This window comes from Somniosus microcephalus, chromosome 20, assembly GCF_052327205.1.
Source record: "Somniosus microcephalus isolate GS21.2 chromosome 20, FLI_Smic_1.0, whole genome shotgun sequence".
NCBI classification, from domain to species: domain Eukaryota; kingdom Metazoa; phylum Chordata; class Chondrichthyes; order Squaliformes; family Somniosidae; genus Somniosus; species Somniosus microcephalus.
In genome coordinates, this window is record NC_141006.1 from 52,761,700 (window position 1) to 52,780,945 (window position 19,246).

At 46.8% G+C, this 19,246-nt stretch overlaps 2 protein-coding genes across 2 annotated transcripts in view; one reads left to right on the forward strand and one right to left on the reverse strand.

Moving 5' to 3' along the window:
- Window positions 1-19,246, forward strand: part of ak2 (adenylate kinase 2) — a 122,322-nt gene that overhangs the window by 35,888 nt on the left and 67,188 nt on the right. The gene's annotated exons all lie outside the window — the stretch shown is intronic.
- LOC147103250 (protein disulfide-isomerase A6-like) overlaps window positions 16,477-19,246 on the reverse strand; it is a 30,292-nt gene continuing 27,522 nt past the window's right edge. Inside the window, exon 13 of the mRNA XM_085962690.1 lies at window positions 16,477-18,368. Within this exon, the coding sequence (XP_085818816.1) occupies window positions 18,300-18,368 (69 nt within the window). The 3' untranslated portion in view covers window positions 16,477-18,299. The remainder of the gene's footprint in view (window positions 18,369-19,246) is intronic.

The window sequence follows — 19,246 nt, forward strand, 5'->3', positions numbered from 1 at the left end:
GGGTCGACCACTCGCGACAAGACCTTCATTCTTTAGTTAATAAAAGCCTGATTGTTACTCGCTCAACCTCAGTCTTTTGAGTAATTGATGGCGCATCAATTTTATTAACTAAATTTTTATAATGGAGAAGATCCTCACACCAGCATGCCTGGACCTGGACAGTCGGGAAGCGGACGCTTCCACCAAGTTTGCTCACGTGCTTCGAGACATTCCTGACTGCCTCCACTGCGGTTGTAACGGATGCGGACAAACTGTCTGTCCTGATCTCCAAGGTGAACCACCGAGTGTACTCAGTCATCCGGGACGCGACCTCGTACACAGCCGCCCTCCAGCTCCTCAAGACCCAGTACACGCGCCCTGTGAACGAAGTATACGCTAGGCACCTTCTAGGGAGTCGCAAGCAACAACCTGGGGAATCGGCTGAGGAACACCTCCAAGCACTGTCTGTGCTTGGCCGGGCCTGTGGGTGTAAGGCGGTAACGCCCACTAAGTACACGGAGGAACTGATCCGGGATGCCTTCGTAGCGGGCCACAGGTCCAACTGCACCCGACAGCGACTGCTGGAGCAGAGTGACCTCCCCCTCGACAAAGCCTCCGACATCGCACTAACGCTGGACGTAGCCTTCCGGGGTATGGATGCCTACTCCTGCACCGTGGACGCTGCGGGGAACGACAACCTGGGACACGGTAGGACAGCCCCATAGCACCGTACCACCCCAGCCACAGCCCAACAACGGCCCAACTACCGCAGCAGTGTCCCAAAGCCAGACAGCAGTATCCCAAGGCCAGAAATGCTACTTCTGTGGCCAGGTCAAACACCCCAGAGCGCGCTGCCCGGCGAAGAATGCGACCTGCTCGGGCTGCGGGAAAAAGGGACACTACGCCAGCGTCTGCAAGGCCAAAGCCACCCCGAACGCCAGCAGCGCCGCGTGTGGGCCGTGCGAGCCGCCATCTTGGGCCACCAACAGCGCCGCGTGTGGGCCGTGCGGGCCGCCATCTTGGGCCTCCCCAGCCATGTGCGAACCACCGCAGCAGCAGCCATCTTGGACGACTCCAGCCACATGGGAATCATGGACGCCGCCATCTTGGACACCAGCCGGGACGCAGCAGACCGCCAACCCCCCCCCCCCCCATCTGATACCCACAGCGACACACCGACCCCTACGCTGGCCTCTGTGACGCTGGACCAAACGAGACCGCACCAACTAGCTCGGTCCAGAATGGACGTTAAGGTAAACGGCCATGCAATAAACTGCCTTTTTGACTCCGGGAGCACAGAGAGCTTCATCCACCCCGACACGGTGCGGCGTTGCTCTCTCCCAGTCCTGCCTGCGCACCAGCGGATTTCTATGGCCTCCGAGTCCCAGTCAGCGGACATTGGCGGCTACTGCGTGGTGACACTAGTAGTAGACGGGACTGTGTTCAATAATTTTAAACTCCTGGTCCTGCCCGACCTCTGCGCTGCCGTTCTACTGGGGTTGGATTTCCAGTGCCATCTCAAAAGCGTTACGATGGCGTATGGTGGCCCCCTCTTCCCCCCCCCCCCCCCCCCAACTCAGAGTCCGCAGCCAGCAGCCTCCAAATTGCCCGCCGCGCACCAGATGCAACCTCTCCACATCAGAGTCCCACCCCCCCCCCCACTGTTTGCTAACCTCACCCCCAACTGTAAGCCCATCGCCACAAAGAGCAGGCGATACAGTGCCGGGGACAGGGTTTTCATCAAAACCGAAGTGGAATGGCTCCTGAAGGAGGGGATTATTGAGGGCAGCTCCAGCCCCTGGCGAGCCCAGGTTGTGGTCGTTAAGACCGGCGAGAAACAACGCCTGGTCATCGACTACAGCCAAACAATAAACCGCTACACCCTGCTGGATGCCTACCCACTCCCCCGCATAGCTGACGTGGTCAACCAGATCGCGCAGTACCGCGTCTTTTCGACCATTGACCTGAAATCAGCGTACCACCAGCTCCCCATCAGCCCTGAAGACCGCCAGTATACTGCTTTTGAGGCAAACGGCCGCCTCTATCACTTCCTTAGGGTTCCCTTCGGCGTTACCAACGGGGTCTCCGTCTTCCAAAGGGAGATGGACTGGATGGTCGATCAAAACGAGCTGCAGGCCCCTTTCCCTTACCTAGATAATGTGACCATCTGCGGCCATGACTTGCAGGACCATGACGCAAACCTCGAGAAATTCCTCCGCACCGCCCAACTCCTGAACCTGACATAACAAGGAGAAGTGCATATTCCGCACAGACCGCCTCGCCATCCTTGGCTGTGTTGTGGAACATGGGGTCATCGGTCCCGACCCGGACCGGATGCGTCCCCTTATGGAACTCCCACTGCCTAAAAGCTCTGAAGAGGTGCCTAGGGGTTTTTTCCTACTACGCTCAGTGGGTCCCCTACTATGCAGACAAAGCCCGTCCGCTGATCAAGTCCACCTCTTTTCCCGTGACGGCAGAGGCCCGCTTAGCCTTCCACCGTATCAAGGAAGACATTGCCAAAGCCACCATGCACGCAGTGGACGAATCCATCCCCTTCCAGGTGGAAAGCGATGCGTCCGACTTCGCTCTGGCCGCCACCCTTAATCAGGCGGGGAGACCTGTGGCATTCTTCTCACGAACCCTCCAGGGCCCGGAGACCAGACACTCCGCGGTCGAGAAGGAGGCCCAGGCTATCGTGGAGGCTGTGCGTCATTGGAGGCACTACCTGGCCGGAAAACGATTTACCCTGCTCACTGACCAGCGTTCAGTTGCTTTTATGTTCAACAACAAGCAGAGGGGCAAAATCAAAAATGACAAGATCTTGAGGTGGAGAATCGAACTTTCCACCTACAATTACGAGATCTTGTACCGGCCTGGGAAGCTCAATGAACCCCCAGATGCCCTATCGCGTGGCACCTGCGCCAGCGCGCAGATCGATAGGCTGAGGGCCCTCCACAATGACCTCTGCCACCCGGGGGTCACCAGGTTCTTCCACTTCATCAAGGCCCGCAACCTGCCTTACTCCATCGAGGAGGTCAGGACCATGACCAAGAACTGCCAAGTCTGCGCTGAGTGCAAACCGCACTTTTATAGACCAGACAGAGCCCACCTGATAAAAGCCACTCGCCCTTTCGAACGCCTGAGCGTCGATTTCAAAGGGCCTCTCCTGTAAGATTCGAAATTTTCAGCAATAATCACGCAAGAAAACCGGATAAAATAAGACTGTTTATTGACCAAAGCAAGCTTGCACAGAAAAACCTTTGATAAAAGGGCATACAAAATGGCCGCCGGGCCTCGTGATCAGTTTTCTGGACCATTTTATTTCTGTTACTGCAAGCCAGACAGGCTTGTGGATTGAAGACAGTAAGCCCGCGAAAGCCAGTATCTGGGAACCGAAACTCAGGAAAACCGCATACATATTCAATGGATTCTAAGTACAGGATGGGGCCCATCAAGATATGGGCGGACAATGCAAAAACACTTATACCCATTTATTGTACAAAGGAGAAACCGTTTAACAGCCATCAAGGAAAATCTCCGGACCGATCAATATGCGAACCGAGTCGCGATGACAATGTAAAAGACATTAAAAGACATTATCGGCCAGGAAGGCCAGTTAAGTTATCACCGGCTCCCGTTACAAGACAAAGCGCCCCTGCAGAGATTTCTGCCTGCCAAAATTAATACAAAGACAGGACTATGATTTGGCGGGAGATAAGACTGTCCCAAAAGAGTATAACTATGGATTGAAAGTCCATCAAAGACACACTCGGAAAAACTACATCTTCTTCGGAGACGAGAAGAAACGATCTACTTCTTGGACAACACGATCGACGTTGTCGGACGATCAACGAGCTAAGAAACAGCTTCTACAAGGAACGAACGAAGGACGGACGGTGCCAGGATCGGCGCCTCTTCTACCTCGGTAGCTTCGGAATCGATGACGATTCGTCTTTTTAAAGACGCTTCGGACGGACAATTTCGGTGAAAAGACAACGTGGTCGGTGTTCAGCCAGACAAGGCTCGGCCACGACGAGAAGACGACGAGGGTGGCCCGGGTACTGGGGTCGGGAGATCATCGACGACCCAGGCCGAAGGAGAAGAAACCCTCTGGAAAACCGACAATCCAGGCCGGAGACAAAGACATTCCGGGCCTGACACTTCCGTGTCTCAACATCCCATCTGGTTGTTGGTCTGCGCCATGAACCAAAATCGACAACAGCTTGTAGCTGATCTTCAACCTTGACGAGCGCTCATCGAGGCGGTGTCTACCCCGCCGCCCCGAGAGAGAGAGAATATCGACTGCGCCAGAAGTTTCCAAATCCACGTGACGACGGAAAGCGGTGCCAAAAGGCTGCGAATCCCCTTTTTCGTGATTTTGAGAGTGGTGAGCATGATCCCAAGTTCCCCAGGTCGAAACTTAGTTTAGGTATAGGGGAGGGAGTTAAGGGTAATCGTAATGTGTTTTCCCTTTTACGATGTGCCGTGTGTTCCCCATTTCCATAGAGTCAAGTTCATAAATTTGTGCATGATTGTAGTTACTTTAATCTGTGCCTATGACATGTATTTTGTAATGCTTCAAACTGTTTAGCACGAAATGGATGCTTTTATTTTTATTCAGCCTGGTCTATTGAGTCCTTTCTCTGCACTACTGTTCTCTGCATCTAAGTCCAAGGTCTAGAACCGTAGGGGGAGTGGGTCGAACCACTCAAGGGTAATTATTGCACAAAGCCTGGCAGGAGACCAGAACGAGCAAGAGAAACCCCCTACACTCCCCTCCTCCGACCGCAATGTGTACTTCCTCAACATCATTGACGAGTACTCCCGGTTCCCGTTCGCTATCCCCTGCCCGGACATGACCAGTGCCACGGTCATTAAATCTCTGAACAGCCTCTTCACCCTGTTCAGTTTCCCCAGCTATATCCATAGCGACCGGGGCTCATCGTTTATGAGCGACGAACTCCGCCAGTACCTGCTCGCTAGGGGTATAGCCACAAGCAGGACCACCAGTTACAACCCCCGGGGGAACGGACAGGTGGAAAGAGAGAATGCAACAGTTTGGAAGGCCGCCCTACTAGCCTTAAAGTCTAGGGGCCTTCCGACCTCCCGCTGGCAGGAGGTGCTCCCCGATGCGCTGCACTCGATTCGGTCACTGCTCTGCACTGCCACCAATGCCACCCCTCACGAGAAAATGTTTGTCTTCCCAAGGAAGTCCACATCGGGGACATCGTTACCGCCATGGCTGATGTCCCCAGGGCCGGTACTACTGAGCAGACACGTGAGGGCCAATAAAACGGACCCCCTGGTCGAGAGGGTCGACCTCCTCCACGCCAACCCCCAGTACGCTTACATTGCGTACCGGGATGGGCGGGAGGACACAGTCTCCATACGAGACCTCGCACCCTCGGGGACCGCTGTAACCCACTACCCATTACCACCCCCCCCCCCCCCCCCACCACGACCTGATATCCAACCCCAGCAGCCGGCTCGCCTTGGACCATCACCCACGAGGACTACACTCCAGGGCCCCAGCCTACACGGGCCGCGACGCCGGAAGCTCCACCACCCCTGCCGTCGCCACGTCGATCACAGCGGCAGACAAGACCCCCGGAGAGACTCCAATACACGAACTTTTAAATACACTTCACCCCGCCGGACTCATTTTTAAACAAGGGGTGAATGTGGTAAACCACTGTTATACCTGTCTCTGCCTGTATGTGTATTCCACTAGGTACAGGTCTGGACATGCCTCGGCTGACTTCTCCCACTATTCCAGGTATATAAGTGACTACCTCCCAGTCCCTTAGTATTCTGGACGGGTCGACCACTCGAGACAAGACCTTCATTCTTTAGTTAATAAAAGCCTGATTGTTACTCGATCAACCTCAGTCTTTTGAGTAATTGATGGCGCATCAGGCGGGCTAGAGCCCGACCGAGCGGCACAGCAAAGGGCCGAGCAGCGTCGACGGGGGAGAGAGAGAGAGGGCAGAGCGCACGGCGCAGCCGGTGTTCAGGGGCCGAGCAGCGTCGGGGAGAGAGAGACGCACAGAAACCCGCGAGGCCCCGCCATTGCCACGCGGACCACCGAGAGCAGCGTTGGCAGCAGCGCAGGAGAAGCGCACGAAACCTACAGGGCGCCGCCATTGCCATGAGAACCGCCGGGAGCGGCGTTGGCAGCAGCGGGGGAGGAAGGAAAGCGCGGGAGATGCCATTTTAAGTCATTGGGAGATGCCATTTTAAACCACACACAAAATGCCGAAGAGTGGCAGTATCACCGCATTTGACAATGAAGTCGAAGGTTGGACTACATATGTCGAACGAATAGAGATGTACTGCAAGGCAAATGAGGTGTCAGATGACAAGAAAGCGTCGGTATTGTTGAACTTAATGGGTGCAAAGACGTATGGGTTATTGCGAAATCTAGTAACCCCAACGAAGCCAATGGAAAAGAGTTTTGAAGACATAGTAACGACGCTACAGGAACATTTAAACCCCACACCGCTGCTGATAGCAGAAAGATTCAAGTTTCACAAACGGAACCAGCATAAGGATGAAAGCAATGCTGATTATTTAACAGAACTGCGCAAACTATCGAAATACTGCCAGTTTGGAGCGGGACTGGCAGATACCTTAAGGGACAAGTTTGTGTGTGGGCTTCAAAGTGAAGGAACCCAGAAACGGCTTTTATCTGAAAAGGACCTTACGCTGGAAAAGGCTTTCAGCATTGTGGTATCATATGAAGCAGCAGCATGGGGCGCTGCAGAGATACAACAGAGACCGCAAGAATATGGCACAAACAAAATGTCATATGGAACAGAAGTGCTGTTGCTGCGACAGAACAACACACGACCAGAATGATTGCTGGTTCAAAGACAAAGTGTGCAGACAGTGTGGAAAAGTAGGACACATAGCACGAGTCTGCAGGTCGGGAAAGAAAACCAGCAATAAGAAACCTACCAAAGGAAAGTACAAGAAGGTACATAAGATGACAGAGAATAGTTCAGACGAACAAAAGAGTGATAATGACTCCGAAAGCAGGGAACTGAGTTGTCTGAAACTACTTAATGTGATCACAATGGAGGATCACCGAACCATTTGGGTCACTCTCAAGATAGCAGGAGTCCAGGTAAAGGTGGAATTGGACACAGGATCAGCCCTAACAGTCATAAACCGACGGGACTACGAGCGGCTATTCTCACACATACCCTTGAGAGACACAAAAATTATTTTGAAGACGAAACGGGGCAAAAAGTCTACCCCAAAGGAAAAATAAGGGTGACCGTTATATATAACGGTAAGGAAACACCAAAACTAGACCTGTATGTATTGCAAGATGGAGGACCACCATTACTGGGACGCGAATGGATCCGGAAAATACAACTGGATTGGCATTCCATACAGGCACTGACTGTGGCTGACAAAAAGGATGACTACGTCACACCTGGGCGACTGTCAAATATCCTAACTGGCGCGAAAGAAGTGTTCCAGCAAGGACTCTGAACACTAAAAGGCATGACAGCGACGATTAAAATTGAAGAAAACGCAAGCCCAAAATTTGTTAAGGCCAGACCGGTACCTTATGCGATCCGCCCAGCCGTCGAAGCAAAGCTGGAGAGTCTGGAATGTTCAGGTGTACTGTCCAAGGTAGACTGGAGCGAGTGGGCTACACCCATCGTCCCTGTGATGAAAAAGTCGTTGAGCAGCACGCCTGGGGAACCAAGGAAGGTTCGCATCTGTGGGGACTTTAAGGTAACTGAACTCGGTCCTTCACACCGTACAATATCCACTTCCACGGAGTGAAGATATTTTCGCCTCGCTATCTGGAGGGAAACGCTTCACTAAGATTGATCTGGCCCAGGCGTATCTGCAAATGGAGGTAGAAGAAGCATCAAAAAAATACCTCACTATCAACACCCATAAAGGCCTCTACCAATACAACCGGCTGGTATTCAGGGTAGCATCAGCTCCGGCTATTTGGCAGAGGGCAATGGAACAAGTCCTGCAAGGGATCCCAGGGACCCAGTGTTATTTGGACGACATCCTGGTCACGGGCGAAAATGACAGTGATCACCTTGCCAACCTGGAGCAGGTGCTCACTAGATTGCAGGAATATGGGCTCCGAGCTAACCGCCCCAAATGCGAGTTTTTTAGAAAACAGATCTCGTATTGTGGCCACGTTATCGATAGAGGGGTTACATAAGTCCCCAGAGAAGATTGAGGCAGTAGTCAAGGCTCCAGCACCGGAAAATGTGTCACAACTGAGGTCGTTCCTCGGGCTGGTAAACTACTACCATAAGTTCTTGCCAAATTTGTCTACAATACTACACCCACTGAACACCCTACTGCAAACTCGGGTGCCATGGAAGTGGAGTGACGAATATAGACGAGCTTTCCAGAAGAGCAAAACACTAATCACAGCAAAAGAGGTATTGGCCCATTACAACCCAGCATTACCAATTCAGTTGGCATGTGATGCGTCACCCTACGGCATTGGAGCAGTGCTGTCGCACAAATTCTCGGACGGCTCAGAGAGGCCAATAGCCTTTGCGTCACGATCACTAACCTCAGCCGAGTGTAACTACGCCCAGATTGACAGGGAGGCCCTCAGCCTAGTGTGGGGAGTGGAAAAAGTTCAATCACTATCTGCACGGGCAGAAATTCACCTTGCTGACTGATCACCAGCCTCTTGTCTCCATTTTTAATCCGAAGAAGGGCGTTCCGGTGATGACTGCGCAACGACTACAAAGGCGGTCACTTTTTCCAGGGGCGCACCACTATGAGATTGAATATAAGGGCACGAAACAGCATGGAAATGCTGATGGGCTATCACGCCTGCCACTGCCTACTGCGGAGGAAGCACCAGCAGTGGATCCTGTCGAAATATTCCATTCGACTATAGTTGAATACCTACCGGTAACTAACGCTTGTATCGAAAAGGAAACCCGAAATGACCCGACACTGTCTCGGGTATATGATTTGACGGTGAAGGGATGGCCAGCACATGGCGACTCACTGTTGCCAGCATTCTCGACAAGGAGAGAACAGCTGTCAGTGTGCCGGGGGACCTTGATGTGTGGATCCCGAGTGGTAATTCCACCCAAGTTAAGGGATAGAATGCTCAATGAGCTTCATGAGGGTCATCTGGGAGAGGTAAAAATGAAAAGCCTACCCAGGACTTGTGTGGTGGCCAGGAATCGATAAACAAATCGAGAACCTGACCAAGAGCTGCTCAGGATGCCAGAAAGTCCAAAATGCACCACCACAGGCCCCTCTACACCCATGGGAGTGGCCCTCATCTCCATGGCAATGGGTGCATATTGATTTTGCTGGTCCATTCATGGACTCAATGTTTTTAATAGCCGTGGATGCGCACTGGAAATGGCCTGAGGTCATCAAAATGTCCTCCACCACCACGGAGAAAACTATTGCAGTCCTATGGACCATTTTTGCCAGGAATGGCTTGCCAGAACAGATTTGCTCCGACAACGGACCACAGTTTGTGTCCGAAGAGTTCCGGAGGTTCTTGAAAAAGAATGGGGTAAGGCATTACACATCCGCCCCGTATCATCCAGCCACAAATGGATTGGCTGAGAGGTTTGTACAAACCATTAAGAAGGCAATAAAGGCTATGTACAATGACAACATTCCGCTGCAGCACAAGGTGGACAATTTCCTGTTCGCCTACCGGAATGCGACACATGCAGTCACCAACCAGGCCCCAGCCATGATGTTCTTTAACCGAAGGTTAAGATCTTGCCTGGATTTGCTCAGACCAAACGTACGAAGAGATGTTGAGAGTAAGCAATTCCAGCACATCCATGAGAAGCCAACAAAGAGCTTCAATGTAGGGCAACCAGTCTTGGCCCGCGACTACCGAACAGAAAAATGGCAGCCAGGAATGATATGCACACGGCAGGGCCCACTAATGTACACAGTGGACGTTGGGGAGAGCATCGTGAGACGCCATGCTGACCAGATCCTAGAGTCACAGGAACAAATCAACCCCATGCCTCGCCCATACGTACCTGGTGAGGAACCCGACGTACAGGTCGCATCTACCCCAGAAACAGTAGCATCGGAAGCTGATGAACCAACCGACGACAGGGGGCCAGAATCGCCTCCGCACCAAGAGCACGACACTCGAGAAAGGCGCTATCCAGAAAGGATCAGGAAGCCTCCCCGAAGACTGAATATATAAATAGACTATTTTCAGCTAACGTTGTATGTTAAAAGTGTTAATTGTAATTAGTTTGATATTTAATTGTTAAATGAGTGTTATGGTACTGTTAATCTAAAAGGGGAGGAATTGTAATGTATATACCTTTAAGGGGGGAACTACTTTTTACAGCTCATGTATACTGTCGTACCGGCAGTGACTACACCTGTATATAGCACTGAGTAGCAATCTGTACAGGCAGTTCCAGTGTGAGCCACGTTTAGTAAACACCTGTTTTACCGTTCTCCTGCAGTCTGTGTCTTATTATACACAGACACAACAGAGACTGAAAGTGAACACCTGTAGGCAAAGCTCCTGGTCTGTAGTTGCTCATGGCAAAATTGATGAAATTGCAATAATCAATCCCAAAATAATTTGGTAAAGGTTTCAGAACCCCATATAATAAAAACAGAATATGATACTGAATCATCATAAAGAAGTAGTCATGTTCAGTGTTAAATAGTCAATTTAGTTACACAACTTGTCAATTCCCTTGAACCATCCAATCGTAAGCTGGCTCATTATCTCCCTGAACTGGATTGAACAAGGAACACCCTGCTGTAGAAAACAACTAGTTATAGATTTAATTAATGCTCCCAAGGACAGCCAGGCATTGAAGTCTGACATGGCAAAAGGGGAACTTTGTACTGAGCCGATTCCTCAGAAATGAAACCGGTGAAATTGGTGGTAGGGTCCTATGGCTATAAAATAATAAGCAGCTGTAGTTGTATATCCTCTCAGTTCTGCTATCATCCTTGTGAATCTTTGTTGCACCTTCTCCAGTGCCTCTATAATCTTTTTATAATATGGAGACCAGAACTGTGCCCAGTGCTCCGTGTGGTCTAAGCAAGATTCTATACAAGTTTATTAACTTTTTTCTGTTTTTCAAATCTATCCCTCTAGAAATGAACACGTGCTTGTTTTTAAAAAAAAATAGCCTTATTAACCGGTGACTACTTTTGTGATTTGTGTGCGTGTACCCCTAGATTCCTTTGCTCCACTACCCCATTTAGACTCTTATCCAAGCAGCATGTGGCCTCCTTATTCTTCCTACCAAAATGGACCACCCACTTATCTATATTGAAATTCATTTGCCAATTACACACCCGTGCTTATCAATGCCTTGTATTTTGTCGCATTCTTCCTCAATATTAACTGTACCCCCCAATTTAGTGTCTGCAAATTTTGAAATTGTACTTCTAAGTCCAAATCGTTCATGTAACTTCTATTTCACAAGAGTCTAATGGTGTTGATTGAGAGATAAATATTGGCCCCGGCTCCTCTTCCATGAGTGTGATGTTTTATGTGCACCATAACAGACTGGCTCAGAAATATGGCACCTCCATCCATGCAACACTCCCTTAGTATGGCACTGAAATGTCAACCTAGATTATTTCCAAGTGCTGGACTGGGGTTTGAACCCATATCCGCTGACAAAAGAAAAGTACAAGAGCTTTATTTACTGCAAACCTGTAAAAAAACAAAATGCCAGAGTTATACAGCACAGAAAGAGGCCCTTCGGCCCATCGCATCCGCGCCGGCCATCAAGCCCTGTCTAATCTAATCCCATTTTCCAGCATTTGGTCCGTAGCCTTGTATGCTATGGCATTTAAAGTGCTCATCCAAATGCTTCTTGAATGTTGAGGGTTCCTGCCTCTACCACCCTTTCAGGCAGTGAGTTCCAGATTCCAACCACCCTCCTGGGTGAAAAAGTTCTTCCTCAAATCCCCTCTAAACCTCCTGCCCCTTACCTTGAATCTATGCCCCCTGGTTATTGACCCCTCTACTGAGGGAAAAAGTTCCTTTCTATCTACCCTATCTATGCCCCTCATAATATTGTACAAAAATGCCAGTATTATAGTGATTAATTATGGTAGAAATACATTTAATGAGACTGTAAAACAATTTTAAAAAGCCCAGTTATTGTGACCCATTTCATTAGCTCATAAATGGTAGGATACAGGTTTGTGTACAGTTTCTCACTTCAAGCAGTTAGTCTCAGCTACACCATCAGGGGAAGAGAGGATAAACACAGGATACAAGTTAAAAGAGAAATAGAAGTTGCGTAAGGAAATAAAATAATTTCAAGGTGCAAATCTGTGAAATATTTCCCAACTTAGTTCAGGAGATATGCATCTCTTCAATTTCACCAGCATACTTTTTTTGCCCAAACTAATCCACACAATGACAATCTTAATGAAAATAAATGTGCATTTATATAGTCTTTCATGCTCCAGAACATTGCAGAAGTGCTGTAAATCAGGCCATTAAATAACGTTCAAAGTGTAGTCACTGATGTTTAGCAGGCAAGTGTGGCAGCCAATTTTGACAAAGGAAGGTCCAAAAAATCAGTAAGATGAATTTTTGACAGTGTTGGTTGAGTGATCAATGTTGGCCAGGACACTGGGAGATCTACCATCCTCTTCAAATAGTACATGATTAATTCCACCGAGATTAATTAAGCAAAAAGTTTAGGGAAATTTCACCAGTTATCCCTTTTCAATATTGAAAGTATGCTGCATAGCTACTTAAATATTTAAGTTAGTGAAGTTTGGACAACAGCACACAAACAAGAATGTACAGGACTGGGAAAGACACTGTAGCCCACCTGGATAGTCATATTGTCTGGGAAATATACCCATTAAATCACTTTCACCCGTAAGCCAAAGTGATGGGGGTATTTCAAAGGGAAGGGATTAGGGGATAGAAAAAAATTGCTAAAATGGGTTGTTTTAATGAATAGTTCAGTAAACTGCATTTGTTTTGTGGGCAGTAAAAGTAAAATTGACACTATCACAATATATACTCTTCAGGCAAGATTTATGTTGTTACTTTGGTTCCTTTCCTGTCTCTTCTCTCGTTCCCACCCACCAAAAATATAAAACATTTTGTACAAACAAATGAATTTGGATTGTTTTTCAAAAGAAAAAAGCTACGGTATCAGTATAGTTCCCATAAGAAGTGCACCAGCACAAGACACATTTTATCAAGCTATTTACAGTTTTTAAAAAAAGTCCTAAAAGCCAAAATGAAAGCAGATTATACAAGGTTCATATCTCCACCAGTGGGTTACTGGATAAATGCACCTTATACCTCCGAGCCGCACAAATCAGATTCAATTCCCAGTCTCTTGTTGAATCAGTTGTACAGAGTTATGGCATGGCAGCAGTTAGGGCATTACAATTGGCTTCAATACCTGTCCCAAGGAAGAGGAAATTCTAAACACCCAATGTTCAGGGTCCCAATTCCTTAGCACAGTAACAACAGTCAAAATGCAGCAAATATTCTTTCACCCTATCCTCCAATTGAAATTGTTAAGTCAATGCAAAGCCGTACTTAAAATTTGAGGAGGATAGTAATAGACTTCAGGAAGACATAGACAGACTGGTGAAATGGGTGGCCACGTGGTAGATGAAATTTAATGCAAAAAAGTGTGAAGTAATACATTTTGGTAGAAAGAGGAGAGGACATATAAACTAAATGTTACAATCCTGAAGTGGGTACACGAACAGAGAGACCTGGGGGTATGTGTGCACAAGTCATTGAAGGTGCCAGGGCAGGTTGAGAAAGCAGTTAAAAAGACTTACGGGATCCTGGGCTTCATAGAGGTATAGAGTATAAAAGTGTGGAAATTATGATGAACCTGTATCTGGTTTAGCCCCAACTGGAGTACTGTGTCCAATTCTGGGCACCACACTTTAGGAAGGTTTTAGAGAAGGTGCAGAAAAGAGGGACTTCAGTTACGTTGATAGATTGGAGAAACTGGGGTTGCTCTACATGGAGCAGAGAAGATTGAGAGGAGATTTGATAGGTGTTCAAAATCATGAGGGGTCTGGACAGAGCAGATAGAGGGAAACTGTTCCCATTAGCAGAACAGTCAAGAACCAGAGGACATAGATTTAAGGTGATTGGCAGAAGAACCAAAGGCAACGTAAGAAACTTTTTAACGCAGCGAGTGGTTAAGATCTGGAATGCACTGCTTGAAAGGGTGGTGGAGGCAGACTCGATCACGGCTTTCAAAAGGGAGTTGGATAAGTATCTGAAGGAAAGAAATTTGCAGGCCTCGGGGGGGGGGGGGGAGAGAGAGAGAGAGGAGAGAGAGGGACTAGCTGAAGTGCTCTTGCAGAGAGCCAGCACGGACTCGACGGACCAAATGGCCTTCTTCCATGCTGTAAGCATTCTATGATTCTATAATATTACAAGTAAATGGTCATAACATACCATATTTGAATTAATTATAATTAGGAATATATAAGTTCAAAAACAGAGAAGGTGGTGTGGAGCACCAAGTGTGCAGTATCCTGAAAATCCATTGGTGCTCGAGTCAACAAAAACAAAAAATGCAAGCAGGCAGAGGGAGGTCGAACTGGTGAAAGGGTAAGAAAATACAAAAAGGACAGCAATAAATGGAAATGGTAGGAAAAGATAATTTAATGAACACAATTGATCAAAATAGAAAGTGGGGCAACAGAAAAGGACAAACAGCAGTTCAGATTTCCTAACATAAAAAAATGAATCAGTGTCCAGGCACATCATACAACTTGCAATGTTTATCTTTACGAAAACTGCGGAAGTGGGTAAAACTACTGTGGAGTGTCCTTTTAAAATCCTAAAAAAAAACTGCCTTCATGTGGAAAAGGAAGAGTTTGCATTTTTGGTCTTACGAGAAGATGTCCATATAGAGTCAACATAGAGCGACACTGATTGAGAATTACGGTGAAGGCTACTCAGAATGTGTGGATCAGGGAACACTAATTTATTGTATAACAGACGTGCCCATTCTTGGAACTTGGTTTAGTTGAGCATTGGGAAAGAAAACAACTATTTTGCAACACAATTCTAATGTGTGCATTTTTAATAAATTTCAACAGTTGGATTCTCCATTATTTTAAGAGACTGTCAAGAGGACAGTCACTTGAGAAAATTGAAGTTAAATATTACAATGCAAGAGTCATGTTTAAATGAACTTGCAAGGAACACTAGTTTAAAATAAATGTTATATTTATCCTGAAAATTCCAAATTCATCACCTTTACTTCGTATCAGCTTGGCTTAGTTGGTAGCACTCATTCCCAAATCAAAGTTGTTTTAACCCCTTCAGAATTGGAGTACATAAAATGAGACCAACACTTCCATTACTGAGAAAGTGCCACATTGTCAAAGGTGCCATCATTCAAATTCAGCAGATGCAAGAGGTCCCATCGCACTATTTGAAGAGCACGAGATCTTAGTGTGTCCTGGCAAACATTCCTTCCTTAGCTGACACTAATAAATACGAATCATTCACCTCACTACTGGCTGTGGAACCTTGTTGTGCAGAGTAAGTGCCACGTTTACTACATAACAGCACTTTTAAATTATTTAACTTTACTGTCCAGTGTGCTTCACATACAGTTAAAGAGACATAACTTCTACCCATAACTTTATGACTGCAGTGTTATTTTAAAAATTGGATAGTAGTGGTTTAAACCTCTAGCACTTGGGTTTAAAATCAGCACAGCCTGTTGGAATGAAAGTCTCCTCCAGTTGCTGGCTAGTTGTGTGTGAAATGAGTTTCAATCCAGTGCACATCCCTAATTTGGCACTGATTGGCAATCTCAGAGGCGCCACAGAATGACTGGTGTGGGATATGGAATAATGTCACACCGCTGCAGCACTGGGTGCTTTCTTGTGGTTGGGGCAGAGTGGAAGAAACTGTGCTATGCCGGAAAGTGCTTCATGCTAACACTATGTGCCTGAAATGGGAGCAGTTTCATTTCCCAGCACTTGCATCACTTAGCTTCACGAGCACAAAATAGCAGTCCTAGAAATAAACTCATTTACAGACTTGTACGAGAAAAATTAAAAAGTTAATTGCCTGGTTTAGTGTCAGAGGTTAGCAAACAAACAAGGTATTAAAACCGGTTTTGGTATACATCCGAGGCATAATTTAAATATATACCTACATTAAACAAGTTCCCACTTCATGCAGCTTCAGCTATGAATTCTGAAATTGAGCATCACTACATTTTATACAGAAAGTCTCCCTCAGTCGGAGAAATACTTGGTTACTGACGCAAATCAAAATTGAAAAGAGTTATTTGCTGGAGCATGAAATTTATAAACACTTTTCAATTTGTAAAGTTCCCCCTCAAAATATCAACGTTGACTGATATGGGGCTGTTTTCATTTAACAATTAAGACTTTTGGGGTATTAAAAGGAACTTAAGTCTATGTTAGCAGAATACATAATGTATTATGGTGTGATAGCATGAAATGAATTTGGAGGAAAAACAGACTAACTTGGAGAACAAAAAAGCCATTTTATTTTTTAAGTCTGCTTAAAGAAAATAACCATTGTATCACGAAGGGGAATGGTTCAAACCTGCAATTCTTCCACTGGTCAGCACTAGCGAGATTAATACAACTCGTTTTATTTGGTTTATGCACAAACGGAGGAAACTGAAATTATGCTTTAATCCAGTAAAATAAACATTTTAGAAAACCTCAACATGTGTCTGTGGCCATAAGAAATGTTCAGATTTCTAAATGAAAAGAATGGTTTGAAGCTATGGAATCCTCCCCCTCTCCCCCTACTGGAGGAAGCATCTTTTCCCTCCATAGCCCCTTCCCATCACACCCCCAAGCAAAGATGTGCATCTATCTATATTGTTATGCACTATTGATTTAGTTACCCATCATTTGTTACTTTAAACAGAATTTAGACCATTTAAAATTGGGAAGAAGTTAGAAATTGCATTCCTGTTCTATGTGTATGCATGTGGGGGAAGAGGTGTGTTTATCATTAAAAATGCAAAGCCACGCTTGGTTCAAGTTCACTGGAATCTGTAAGTGCTAGATTAGAACCCTAATTCTCCCCCCTACCCCCATTATCCTGAAAATTAGGAATCTATCGTAACATTTAAAACAGCCAGCACTAATCAATTTGTAACAATTCAGATTTGGAGGATAGCATAGAACATGGGGCTAAAATGGTTTCTCCACATTTCACTTGCTCTACATTTTCAGAGAACGGTGACCTTTAATGGTAGTTTCAAGTACAAGTGTGCCCTATATGGCTTTCAGTAGCAATGACAGGTATTAATTGAGGTGGTGTTTGCAGAAGACAATTTATACATATTAACCCATTCCTTTAATACTGCCCATTACAAAAAGGAAACAACCTCAAAAACTTTATATAGATGAACCGAGCCCACATATTTCTCTCCGATACACACACACACACACACACTGTATTAACAGCATGAAGTCTTCATTCTCAACAAAATCACAACAGATGAAACTTAGCATTAAAAAAAAAATCCTTTCCAGAACTGTATACATTTCATGGTACGAGATAATGACACAATGTATACCACAAAATTCAGTCATCAATTGCAATGCTGAGAAGCTGAATGTCACAACGCAGATTCTGTGGCATGTACCCATAATAACTGATTTGTACATGGATTACAATTATTTTAATTTTTGCAAAACAGAATTGAACATGTTTGTCAGACAACAAATCAATCATTTGACAAGTTTTGTGTTTAAAAGTAGAGATGAGCCTCTGGAATTCAGCTTCAATGAAAGGCAAGTCACCCCAACCTCTCTCTAGCTACTAGAAGGAAACAGGTTTGAGTTATTTGAACCGCCATGAAATCCACCTTCCCAAAAAAAGTCTTTCAACTATCCAAAGTTCCAAATGCTCAATCCCATTTAATAGCGTAGTCACCATGATTTTACTTGTCCTATGCTGAACAGATTCTATTCTTTGGAATAAGGATTGCTCAAATACATGTAGAGATGTCTAAATGTATTATACAGGTTTGCACCCCACTCCCCTCAAGAATTCATTTAAATAGTCATCCACGTGGAACAGGCATGACAAATGGCTGCCTATCTGGTCTGTTACATCAGTTTACGCAAAATGGCTGGCAAATCTGAAACATAACTGCAACATTCAATTTTGTTTTTTTAGAAAAAAAACCCCAGTGAAACATATTTACAAGTCACAGTAGAAATACAACGAGCCAGAAAGATGAAATAAGGCCTCAATGCAGACAGATGGTCAGTCCAATGTTTCAGACAAAGGTTGTCTGTCAATGAATGGGAAGGCCGTCAGCTCACAGCTCATCTTTGTCATAATCGTCAAGATCCACATCACTTAGATCAATGTCGTCTTCTAATGGCAGCTAAGGAAGATTAAAAGCATGGTTAGGGTTTATGATCATTACTTAAATGTTTAATTTCTTCCTTCTCTCACGAAGACCCTGACTCTTCGCTTTGGTTCCAGAGGTGTTGGCAGCCTTCCGTACTGTGCCCAAATGACCGTTCTTTATACAGCTACCCAGACAGAGTGTCAACAGGCTATTCAAACAGTGTATGACATTGTGGTCAAGCCCAATCCCATTCTCATTTGACACCTATGCACTTTCCAGCACAGGTCACTGGACAGCAATCAGGAACCCGGATTGATTTCTCTTGCTCCCACTCTCACCCCCAGAGGTTCAGAAGGGAATTACACAGTCCCAATTGCTGCCCTAGCAGAGATCAGTTAATGCAGCAGAGCCAGCACTGGAACCCAAGACATTCTGTTTGGCAAGGCTAAGTGGTACACTGGGTGATGGCTTTATCCACTAGGGAATTAGGAGTCTCTTGCTCATTTATGTAAAGTTGCATTTCTCAGGCAACAAATCACATTACAGGAAACTTTGTGCTATCCGGCACCGACGGGACCGAGCTGTTGCCGTTCCCTCAAAACTGCCGGACACTCCAGCACTATTGTTGAAAGATACGGAAGCTTCTGAGTTCTGTATCTGTCAACAAACCCTGTTGCTTAGCAACAGCTTCCCGCGGTCCGACTTCCCCCCCCCCCCGCGCGACGTCCGACTTCCCCCCCGCGCGACGTCCGACTTCCCCCCCCCCCCCCCCCCGCGACGTCCGACTTCCCCCCCCCGCGACGTCCGACTTCCCCCCCCGCGCGATGTCCGACCCCCCCCCCGCGCGACGTCCGACTTCCCCCCCCCCCCGCGACGTCCGACTCCCCCCCCCCCGCGACGTCCGACTCCCC